The sequence below is a fragment of the Mytilus trossulus genome, unplaced genomic scaffold, assembly GCF_036588685.1.
Source record: "Mytilus trossulus isolate FHL-02 unplaced genomic scaffold, PNRI_Mtr1.1.1.hap1 h1tg000138l__unscaffolded, whole genome shotgun sequence".
Classification (NCBI taxonomy): domain Eukaryota; kingdom Metazoa; phylum Mollusca; class Bivalvia; order Mytilida; family Mytilidae; genus Mytilus; species Mytilus trossulus.
The window spans coordinates 557,292-570,796 of NW_026963302.1; the positions used below are offsets into that span (position 1 = coordinate 557,292).

Below are 13,505 nucleotides of genomic sequence, written 5' to 3' on the forward strand. Positions count from 1 at the left end.
TGAAATAGAGGTCAATCCCTTAAAGTAGCAAGAAATTACATATTTCACAACATAATGAACATTTGTACTATATTTGAAGTATATGTTACCTCAACGTCATAGTCAACTACTGTTTGTGTGTGTTTCATGGGCGCTGTTTTCATGATAGGCAATCAATAAAATTGAAAATTGGAGAATGTGTCAAAGAGACAACAACCCAACCATAGAGCAGACAACAGCTGAAGGCCACCAATGGGTCTTCAAGAGTATTTCACAGATTATTAGAGAACTGTTGTAATAAAACAGACTTTGTTCTTGGTCTTTATAAGCAGTTGCACCACATAAGACATAATTTTTTATAAGGATTTTAAGAATTTCTTTTTTATAAAAACAAGGAGATGACTTGATACTCATAATTTTACTCAATCTTCTTCTGCTACTTTTTTTTGGAGAATCACAAGACATTAAGTGGATAGCACTGTTTCCAACATCCTATTTCACATTTTTTATGAAAATGATTCAAACTAAAAATGTTATCTGGTGAGTCATTCTAGCAATTTGAATGATGAAAAGTCATATTTAATTGGATTAATTATCATTGGACATTAGAAATAAACATAACCTTTATAAAACATACCAGTAGTTTCATATTTAGTAAACACTGTATAATTATGTTTAGAGAACACATCCTTTATAATTTGTGTTTGGTTTTTAGTTAGACCTAATGTCAGCACAGTTCTGGATGCTGATATACTCTGTAGTCTGCTTTCGATCTGGAAAAGAGAAAATGCTAATTTGATAATTGGTATAAATACATGGAGTTCGACAATTAATTTTTTTTTACAGCAATTGGACTTCTATAATTATATCATTACATAAATTGAATCATAATTATCAAAATAACACACTAAATAGCATGACTGTGTAATTGATTCTGAATTGGAGGTCAAGGTCCCAACCTCAAAGTGCATTGACAATGATATACCCAACTATAGATATTATGTCTAAATTTAGAAACTAAACAAGAGGCTGTCAGAACATCTATAAAGTACATTGTTAGAACCAGCAAATCAAAGAACCCCATGAATTGATCTCTTTATGTAATCAAACAAAAGTTTATTTACTTATTGTTAACATCGCTTCGCTGTTCAAAGGGAAATAACTTAGAATAAAAACGAGACCAAATGACATAAAAAAATAAACAACTTTAGATTATTTTATACTATTATGGTCAAAGGGAAATAACTCAATTTAAAATAAATAAAAATAACTGAAAGGTCTACAAATCAAACCAGATGCTCCGCAGGGCGTAGCTTTATACGACCGCAGAGGTTGAACCCTGAACGGTTGGGGCAAGTATGGACACAACATTCAAGCTGGATTCCGCTCTAAATTTGGATTGTGATTAAATAGTTGACACAGCATAGGTTTCTGACACAGAATGAATGTATTCAAATGAACTTAAAATTTTTGTTTTCTCTTAGAGCAATTCACTATGCTGTTGAATATTAATCCTCTCAAAAAAATGTTTGAAGAAATTTTCTTTTATTTATGAAATTTCAAATGAGAAAAATTGAACCCAATTTTTTAATCACATCCCCCTTTCCCTTATTCCAAAACTAATTTCAATTAAAATATTCTAATGGAGTTTGCAACAATTACTACTCATTTAAATACATCATAAAATATTAAGATGTAAAAAAAAACTTAAAAAAAGATTATTTAAATTTATCAGTTGGTAGTAAAAAGTGAATATACATTGTATATTGTATATAACAAAGATTTAAGTTGATTCTGGACAAAGAAAGATAACTCCAATTAAAAAAATTCTTGCAGATATTTCTTGCTTACTATACTGGACAAAGAAAGATAACTCTTAATTAAAAAAAAATTTGCTATTTCACAATATTGTGAAATTAGATATTTCTTGCCATTGCACAATACTGTGCAATTGAAAAGACTTGCTATTGCACAATACTTAATATAATAATTTTAGATCCTGATTTGGACCAACTTGAAAACTGGGCCCATAATCAAAAATCTAAGTACATGTTTAGATTCAGCATATCAAAGAGGCCCAAGAATTTAATTTTTGTTAAAATCAAACTTAGTTTAATTTTGGACCCTTTGCACTTTAATTTAGACCAATTTTAAAACTGGACCAAAAATTAAGAATGTACATACACAGTTAGATTTGGCATATCAAAGAACCCCAATTATTCAATTTTTGATGAAATCAAACAATGTTTAATTTTGGACCTCGATTTGGGCCAACTTGAAAACTGGGCCCATAATCAAAAATCTAAGTACATTTTTAGATTCAACATATCAAAGAACCCCAAGGTTTCAATTTTTGTTAAAATCAAACTTAGTTTAATTTTGGACCCTTTGGACCTTAATGTAGACCAATTTGAAAACGGGACCAAAAATTAAGAATCTACATACACAGTTAGATTCGGCATATTAAAGAACCCCAATTATTCAATTTTGATGAAATCAAACAAAGTTTAATTTTGGACCCTTTGGGCCCCTTTTTCCTTAACTGTTGGGACCAAAACTCCCAAAATCAATACCAACCTTCCTTTTATAGTCATAAACCTTGTGTTTAAATTTCATTGATTTCTATTTACTTTAACTAAAGTTATTGTGCGAAAACCAAGAATAATGCTTATTTGGGCCCTTTTTTGGCCCCTAATTCCTAAACTGTTGAAACCAAAACTCCCAAAATCAATCCCAACCTTTCTTTTGTGGTCATAAACCTTGTGTCAAAATTTCATAGATTTCTATTAACTTAAACTAAAGTTATAGTGCGAAAACCAAGAAAATGCTTATTTGGGCCCTTTTTGGCCCCTAATTCCTAAAATGTTGGGACCAAAACTCCCAAAATCAATACCAGCCTTCCTTTTATGGTCATAAACCTTGTGTTAAAATTTCATAGATTTCTATTCACTTTTACTAAAGTTAGAGTGCGAAAACTAAAAGTATTCGGATGACGACGACGAGGACGACGACGCAGACGACGACGCCAACGTGATAGCAATATACGACGAAAATTTTTTCAAAATTTGCGGTCGTATAAAAATAGAAAAACTAAAATCTTGAAAATTTAATTTGACCTTCGTTTAGTCACAGAAAACAACATATAAAAAATTGAAAAGATTTTATCATAGGGTTTTCATATGAATGAACTAACACTGTATGGCAGCTACCCGCCAGACTACCCGCCAGACCACCCACCTTCCCGCCCACCTGCCCGACATTAATTAACACATCCTTGTAGTTAAATTTAGACTTATAAAAATTATATGTTGTGAGATTACCAATGGACACACATATGTCAAGACCCTATATTTTATCCTCTCAACTCCATTTACAAATACATTGCTATAAAAGTAGATGTATCATTAATTTTAACTGATTTACACCAAAAAAGACAAGTGTACATGACTTTTAGTCTCATAAAAAGGAGTTGCAGGGTATAGGTCAATGAGACCGCAATATAAAAACATGCTTTAAGGGGTTAAAATAAAATCCTATCAGATTTCACACCACAGTTAACAGAGAAATGACAATTGACTTTTTACAGCATGTTAAAAAAAGCCCAAATTTTATTATTTATATGTAAGTGAAAATGTTTTGTTTACGATTTGTAATAGAGATAAATGGTCTATTATAGTCCCCCTCAAGGTCAAAACATAAAAACAAGAAGCAGGGTCACTTAGATTAATTGATTATCTCCCCCTGAAGACAAACATAGTGACATGTATAAATTATCTGGAAGCAGGTAGTAATTAAATCTAACATATGTATTCATCAACTGTAATAAATAACGCAAGAAAACAAGCACCTGTTGATATACCTACATCAGTTTATATGGTACTAATATTGATGTATCTAGTACTGCTACATTTTATGAACAATTGACCAGTATTTCAAAATGTATGCTATCTTAGATAAGCACTTCATAGATGTAGAATAACTCATATATTTTTGTTGACAGTATTAATTATGTGGAGGTGGCAATAAATTATCTTTATAAAAAATATTTAATGTTTTAGATCAACTGTGTTCCAGTGTCAGGTTCATATTGTTGTAGCTAAGTTGAGATTTTTCTACTCTTTACACAGCACTATCAGATCTCATCAAACACAATTTTCTTATGTATGAGAGGTTTTTCAATAAATCCTTGTTTTTATATGTGTAAAAGTAGTCTTTGCAATTCCTTTTAATGAAAAACAAAACAACACAAAAAACTACTAAGATTAGAGACAAATAACGAATCTCTTACTAGACAATCACGCAAATCTTTCAAGCTAAAAGGTTTTTTTTTTTATAAAGTTCTAATAATTTAAATGACACAGTATATATACAGTTAAAATGGCATTTTGATGGGGACAAATTGTGCACCTCTTCTATCACAAAATTATTTTCAAGCTTATATAATATATATATATATATATAACAGTTTATGACTAAACTTCATAGAGATCTGAAGAAATACTGTCACCATTACTTAACCTGAACTAACTTCTAGCAAAGTGAAATATGCCTTTGTCAGACCTTAGATATCAGAATTGTTAAGTCTTTAGTTTGTCCAAGGATTTTATTAAAAAGGGAGATGGTTTATTATACTAGTTTAACCCATTTACATACAAATGTCCCTGTCTTATAGTTTTTATTCACATTTGTCTTTTTCTTTATATCTTTTAAGTAATCCTTTTGCATGAATTTGTATAAATTTCATATTTCAGACTGAATCCACATTCACCTTTCACTGGTTATTTGAGATCTGTATTGTCCTAATATTTTTAATACAAGTAGCAGCAATTTTTAATTAATGTCTTGAATTAATGGCTCTACCATGCTTATACATTAATAAAGATTTTTTTATGATCCAATAATTTACAGTTTTCATCACAAGACCTTGCCTATAAACAACTGTTATATCTTCTGTATACAGTTTATATAACACAAAGCAACATTATGATAATAATCTATACAAATCAGATAAGTTTATCACACATCATCAATCCACTTATCTATGTTATCAGAAATCATCAGCTAAATAAACCAATTATATACCAATTATACTATTTAGAACATGTGTATTCTGAAGTATAATTAATCACATTGTGGCAGGGTTCCAGGGGCGGGTCCATGTTTTTTGTTAAACAGGGAGGGGAAAAGGGGAAGGGGGTCATTCCTGATAATTGAACGAATAAACATGTATACGTATAAAATATATATTTTTTTTGGATAAACATGATATTTTTATTTTTCTGGCGATCATAAGGGGATATATATATGCTCTACCCCCTCCCTTGATCTAAAATTGAGAAACAAACAAAACTCTTCCAAATTGTTCCTTTTCTGCAGTCTGATGTGCAATACAGTTGTAATGTTTTGAATGGCAAAATGACTTGACGGAATTTGATGTTAAGCAATCAAAAGAGATTTTTTTAGATAAATTCCCTTGATAATTTAAATCCTCAAACATACATTAAAAATAATTCTGTATTGTATATAAATAAGATAGATCAATCTTTATTTTGGCACAAAAATTTGTACCACCTTTTCTCAACATCAAAAGCAAAGCATTAAACATTTTGTATGTGTCAATGCAATCTATAGAAAAAAAGGTTTTTTTTCAGGCGCTTATCTGTTCAATTTCAAAAGCATAGTCTTGTATTTACTAAACAAATGATACCAATTTACCAAATTATCAGTGAAAAGGTGGATTGTTGAAAGATGGCTCTCTCATCATACACAAATACTAAAGTTGAATAGGATTTATCTTTGGGAAATCTTGTTTTCTTTATTTTGCATCCAATAAAAAAAATTGCTGAATTGAACTATTTATTCCTTTATAAAATATAGTTAATGCTTGTCATTTTCCAATGAGAAAACTATCCACCATAGACCATAGGATGTGAATGAATTAGTAACTATATGTTACTGTACGGACTTTAACAATGAGCAAAACGCATACTACGAAGTAAGCAATAAAAGGATCTGGCAAGACAAAATGTCAAAAAAAATGAACTGTTATAGCTTCAATACTTTTATAGGGGTAAAGGGAGGGCACAGGGGTCCTGATCCTGAAATCCCTGGCTTGCAAAAATGAAATCACAAGGTCCCAAATTTAGAGAAATTTAAATCCTGACATCCCGAAGTTCAAAAATAGAATTCCTGGAATCCCGAAATGATCAATCCTGAATCCAGAGCTCAAAAAACATCTGATCCTGACGTCCCGAAAAAAGGTCCTGCCCCCTTCTTTAATGTACAGTGAGCTACAAATACTTGCACAGTTATAAAACACATGATTACATACTTGTCTTATATTGCAAAGCAATTTGGCAATCAGAGTACTGTGAACAGACAAATGAGTACCAGTACTTACTTGTCTTAACTTGGCCAGTATAGTAGAGCTTTGAGTACTGTGTTGCTGATTGACAGATAACTTCCTCAAGGAATTTTGCCTGCCATCTCTTTCATATATTTTATCATCAATGCCAGAAGTCTCTTTTGAATTAACTTCTTTCATCAACATACGGTTCATTCTGACATGTTGCTGGACCTGATCTGAAGCCTGGTTCATTTCTACCCATGGTAGTAACAGTCCAATATGGTAGGTTACCAGTGAAGATAAGCAGGCTACCACTATCATCCATAGAAATGTTTGACGCAGCGTACTTTTTGACAGACAGGCAGACATTGTTCAACATCACTTTCTATTCCTACATACATGTAATCATCCCAAGGACAATATCTACAATATAATTTTTATATTATTTATGTAATGTACTTTTATATCCAATTTTATACAATTATATGCTAAATTTAGGCAATGATAAAAACAGATCATTTGAGCTGACATATAACTATTTTATACTTAGTCTAATTATAATGGTCAATTTGTTTAATGAAAATGATAATTATGGCTGAGCAAAAAAATATTCTTTAATAGGACAATTAAGTCATGTAAGTGTACTCTCGCTGAATAATGCATCGTATGCACATAAATATAACAGTCAATTTGAGAGAAAAATGCCCAACTAATTATAAGCAATGTCCATCATGATCATAAAGAGTACCTTATAATTCTTAACCTATGGTATCAAAATAATTATGTATCTTTATAAAATTAATTTTGATAAAGTAATTATATATATTCATCTCTCAAAGATGTCTTACCAAAATTGAATATTAAAATCCTATAAGATCTCTTCACAATATTTTTTAACAATTTTATAAAATGACACAACAGCTGAACCAAAATAAAAACACAGAAAATAAACATCATTTGACAGTTCTATTACATAACATGCATTTAGTTAGCACAATCACGTCCTCACAGCTTTCACCATCAATTAAGATAAAAAATGTATCATTTTCTCAAAAATATCTGTTTAATTTCAACCACAAAACCTTGACAATCCATCTGTTTGTTAACTAATCCTATCTGCAACTGCAGAATTATTATCAAGACTTTCCCTTAGACAGACCATGCTCTATCATTACTAAAGATAAAAGGTTTCATGGTCTATGATTATCAAATAAACCATGAAAGTATACAATTATTACTTAGCTATTTAGTGACAAAAGGTGAAATAAACAAGGACGTATGTGACATAATGTCTAGTGATGTCCCCTACTGTTAAGATATAATTATTGTTAAATGGTGGGAAAATAATTCTTTAATTTTTCAATAAAGGGTATATATAACATACAATTGATATATAAATAACAGGGAATACCTAGATAAATAACAAAGCAAGATGGTATTTACTTTCATGCCATAGAAGATGAATTACCTGGGTACTCGTCCCATTGTAACTTGGTTTACTGGGGTACTTGTTTCACAAAAACTTGACATTATAAATTTGAAAAAAGAGGTGTTTACTCTATAATCACTTCTAATGTGATAAATGTCTTTTTTGGGTAGGTCCAATATATTTTGAAATCTTATTAAAAAAATATCTTTGCATGCTCCATTTCAGCCACCTCTTATCTTATCTATAAATTAATATGTTCAATACTAACAAAAAAGTTATTCATACATTGTAAAACCTGAGTTACCAAATGGTTAATCAATGTGGGAAAAAACTTTTCAACAAATCTAATTTTCTACAAGCAATCATAAATTAGATAAGACTAATAGCCAAATTGAATAACGGAAGAATGTGCTGGGTGAACAAAAATAAAGAAGAATTTAAGGTAGAAAACTCAACTCCTTCATAAGCTGCATTATAAAGATTTATGTTGTTTCAATTTTTTAATTATCAAAAAGCTCAAGGATTTTTATACAAAAAATTACCAACAAGCATTAATCCAAACTTAGACATACATGAGGAGGGATAGGGCCTTCATCAGGACTCCAGGATCGAGTGTTTTTAAGCTTGGGATTTTTTTGAGTTTTTATAAATTTTAAAAAATTACTTGTTTTTAATAAAACTATTAAACATAAATCAATTAACTCTAAAATAAATCTTTTTTTAAATAATCCTGACAAAAAAATAGACATTAAATTTTTTCTTTAAAGTTCAAACACAGAAAAAAAAATCTTACCTGAAAACGAAAAATGATAAAAATCCACACTTGTGAAAAAAAAACCAAGATTGTTTATTTAATCCAGGGTCACTGATCTCTATGTAATGAATGGATTAAAGAAGTTAAAGGTTAACAATGTAAACAAAACCAGCAACATACTGTTTTATGTTAAGGATGGGAGGGGAAAATAATCCCTGACCCTAGAGCCATTGTAACTTGACAATGATAAACTGTTAACACTGGGATCAACCTACCATACATCACAGTACAACTAAACAGCCTCAAGCTAAATCTCTACATCGTTATCAAAATAACTGTGAAATTTAAACATCTTCTAAATTGAAAGTTTTTGAGTAATTGAAACCTGATCGTTTTCATATCTTCTGTCAGACCATGGATGTATAATATTGTCAGTTCATATCTTCTGTCAGAGAAATTTTTAATCTTGCCATGATCTTTTCATTCATATTTTTTTTGGAAATGAAATTTAATATGTCGTAGTTTTTTTTACTTTTTTCATTAAAATTTTTGTCATTTATGACATGTGTATAAATGTTACTTGATAAAACAATTTTCAAATTAAGGAAAAGCAATTTAAATAGTTTATCCCTATAAATTTGGTTAGGTGAGCTCTGAAGAAAATATAACACTGACACATACTTGAAATCTTGAGGAAGCCAGGGAAAACTTTCTAACTCTTTTTTTTTTACAGATAGATATATCTAAAGTATACAATTTCTCAATATACATTAAGCTAATAACAGATGCTGTTTTATGCTCATAAAACATTTCAAAAAAAAACCAGGCTTAAAATTTTAAATGCCAGACATGCTTTTTTTTTTACACAAGCCTCCTCATTTAACAAGTTGTAACTTTGCTAATAAAAATGCAGTCATGGCTCCAACATTTAATCTTTAAAAATGTAGAAAGAAAATGGCAAAATAATAAAAATTGTCATACACAAATAGTTGGTATACTTTTTTCAAGTATCTATCTAAGCAGCAACTCAAAAATGGTAAAAAAATAAATTGCAAAATTATGAAATTATTTAGTATGCAGCAACTCTTCAAGAGGACAGACAAGACTAAGAGTATACCATGATGATGTCACTTGGAACTGTCGTGTCAGAGCTAGACAGAATAAGTTATGGTAGAGACTGAAGGTCATACATTATACTGGTACCCATTAATTACTGGTTATCTGTTTTATTGACTGGTGTCAGTCCAAGGTTACAAGAAATATTACTATAAGTACTAATAAATCAAAACAAATCATCAGTATCTTCAATAAATACTGGACCCTATCTATGAACAAAATATTTATATCAATCAATTCCTTAAAAAAACACTGAAATTCACAGGTTTTAATTTGAAGTACTTTTCTTTTTTTATTATTTTTGGTTAAAAAGTACTTTAGCTTTAGAAACATAAACTGCACATGCTTCAATACATTTAAATACAAATAGAATTTAGAATGATAGAATAACATTTTACACTATGCTATTATACAACTGCTGATTGAGCAAACATTTACTTTTCTACTATTTTCATTGCCTGATTGATATATCTTGTGGTAAACCACAAACTTGTATACATGTACATTAACTTCACCACAAATACGGCAATAAATCATTCTCTATTTTAAGATTCTTTATTTCACCACATGTACCTCAATATTTCATTTTCATTATAACTGACCACACATGGTCCTTGAGGCCTTTTTAGGTTTTAAAGCATAAATGTTAATGTATTATACAAGAAATTTTGACTTTTAATGTCTCAAGTCTTTTCATGCTTTTCTAGTTGAAAAAGCCATAGAAATAATCTTTATATCAAACTGACTATAAACAGGTTTTTCATTTTACTGTTGAAGGTTTACCAAACATTCTATCACAATGTTTCATCACTGAAACAAACATCATTGTATAATGTAAGCTGGTAGCAAATTTAGTATACTTTTATCTCTACAAACCACAAACATGAAACCCTTTTCTTTTTTAAATATAACTTATTTTTCAGTGTTAAGCCCTATTTTAACTCTCCATTAATTATCTTTTTCCGTACATTTTAATCATTTTTAAGTATATCATGAAGCAACAGCAAGCAGGATCTGGGATCAGATCCCCTAAAACTGACCTTTTTTTTCAAAACAGGATTACAATAATCAACATAAAAAAATATGATGAAATAATCAAGATTACAGTGGTACGGAACTATAAACCATAAAAAATGATGATGCCTGCCCTAAAGCCCCTATAATACAAACCAAATGTCAATCATAAATCCTTGGAACAATATTTACCAAGATTCGCCATTATTTGGTATCATTCATTTATTATCTATTCTTGCCTCTGAGGATTTTTGAAAGTCCTTGAAATAGCAATGAAACTTTTTTTACTGGCCCCAAAAAAAAATCATGACCTACCTGTAACAATTCTATGTTCCACATGATCTACGTGAAACCAAACAATGTCCCAATAGTAACAAAACGAATTGCTATTCCCTTCAAGTTTTATGTAAAGACTTTAATACTATGATCAAATACTATAATGGCTCTGCATACTTCTATATTCTAAGGATTTAAAGTCAAGGGCAGATGTATCAAATGCATCTGTTTAGAAATTGTTTTCATTAGGGATTATAGTGTTGTAATATTCATGTCAACAATTAAATAACTGGTTTACTTTACAATGCTTTTCTTCCTTTGAGATTCAGGGTAATGTATTTGATCTAAAATTGAATCTTTATCTTAGCGTTTTATGTTCAATTATCAAATGCATTTACATTAAAACTTTAAGATTGTGAAATAGATTATCAACTCTAGATCTTCAAGCTGATGGGGTTTGTTTTTTTACATAATACTGAAAAAAAAAAAAAAAATCATTTTCTGATGTTTCAATTTCTTTAAATAAACTACTGTATTTGAATATTTGTAGTCAATTTCAGGGTCTGTTTGACGTAGCTACATACATGTATATGGTAAATTAAATGCAGACTTTTATTTATCCTTCACATAGCGATGAAAATCCTGAATCTGCATCCAAATTTGTAATTAAACTGTTGTAAATTGATGTTTCCCTTGACTGTAGTAGAGTTTTGCAACTTCAAAAATTCATACTTACAACAACTGAAGAAGAAATTTCAAAAGTACAAATGTACTTATTCTCTACAGCATTAAGGCTCTCAATTTAGGTGAAAAATTTGGCATACAGTATAATTATAAAAATTGTTTTAATTCAACATTTTTTCAAGGGTTGTTATTTTGAAATATTCCTTTCCATTTTTTTCCAAGTTGAATCGTTAGGACTATGCATTATTGATAATGTTGGTCCACAAACTAAAATGTCCTCCTTTTAGTAAATTTTCACTTATCATTGAGATGGACATATAATGATAAATGGATAAAACATTTCAATTTGCAAACTTTCATCCAAACCTAAGAGTAAATCAAATTTATTTTTTGATAATACTTATATTTACATTTAGCTCTATCTTGGAACTTTGTAACTATTTATTTTTTTTATTTGTAAATTTTGTTGATGTAATTTCTTATTAAATTAGATCTCATTTAGAAATCTTCCCAACAATTCAAAATCACATAATTTTCTTCATTGAAGATAATTAGTTGCTCTACCTTAATTCTGACCTGTGTTTTGAACTTTGAACTTTTCCACTTTAAATATTAGAAATCCTCAATTATTAGTAAGAATGTGTGAACTGAGCAGAAGCCCCAGTATTACAGTTATTATTACCTATCAGTATTGATATAGGGATTAATGCTATCTTTTATTAGTACATGCTTATCACACAAATTCTCACCTTCTATAAAAGTCAGCACCAAGTACAGATGTCTTTCATCTTGAAAAATAATGAAATATTTTGAAATCATTCAACTCGATCCATTCTCTCTTATTGCCTTTTTTTCAAAACTGTCTAATTTCTGAAACGTAACAAATGTTATTACATAATATAAATTTTATTGGATATTTTTTCAAGAAAAAGGCAGTTTTCTTCTTTGGTGGTTTAGCAATATTATTTTCAACCTCATTCTATCAGAATTTAGGTTTAATTATTGAATTTGGTTTGAACTTGTGGTATTTAATTGCAACAAAAACATGTTTCTAAAAAGTTTCTCAAACGAGGTCACCAATTTAGAATTTTGGAGGAAACATTATGGAACAGAAATTTGATGAAATAATAAATGCAAACATCTGATCAAATTTTTATACAATTATGAATCAAATCAAATCAACCTGACAATTTTTTGTTGTTGCAAGAAACACATCATTATAAATTACAATGGTAAAAAGAGAAAAGTTTGTGCCAAGTAAGTGCAAACTTTAGAATAAATAGGAAAATTTAAGCAAAAACAAAAATATTTTTTTCTTTTTTCCAACTATCAGGTTTACTAAAAATAACTTACTAGTGGTTTTGTGAAGGTCATTGTTTTCTACGACCGGCATCATTTGGCATGAAACAGGTACAACTGTTCTAAATTATTGAAGATAATCCATCATCTCAAGGTTGATTAAGTTTATCTGAAAATGATGGAAGAAATTTCACCAATCTTGACAAGAACCAGCTGTGTTGTCAGATTATGCAATTTTTTATGAAACTTGAAATTAAAATGAAGTAATTATATCAGTTTCTGTTGAAATTTATAACATTTTTATTGAGTTTTTGCACATAAATTTATTTCTTAACATTTGTTACTATGCATTTATAAAACCTTTTTCCCACATACTTTTCTTTAACATGTTGTTTCAAGACATATATGTTAATTTTTATTTTTTTTTCCTATCAATTTTCCAACTGGAATAATGCAGTTATCATGTTGCATACTTGATGCATTGAATGCAGTTGCACAAACATTTTAATCACAAAGTTTCAATAGTGGTGTCACAAATTGTTGTAGGGGGCAAAGGAAACAATGAAATGTATTAATACATAAAATAACATAGTTTTATTTTACATCTC

The 13,505-nt window shown here is 29.4% G+C and overlaps 1 protein-coding gene across 1 annotated transcript; it reads right to left on the bottom strand.

Annotated features, from left to right (window-relative positions):
- Positions 1-584: 584 nt before the first annotated feature.
- Positions 585-8,758, bottom strand: LOC134700413 (uncharacterized). The gene is made up of 3 exons (XM_063561809.1): positions 8,548-8,758; positions 6,380-6,748; positions 585-752 (listed from the first exon to the last, which is right to left on the bottom strand). Exons 2-3 carry the CDS (start codon positions 6,692-6,694, stop codon positions 585-587), a joined length of 483 nt encoding a protein of 160 aa, XP_063417879.1. The 5' UTR covers positions 6,695-6,748; positions 8,548-8,758.
- Positions 8,759-13,505: the final 4,747 nt, after the last annotated feature.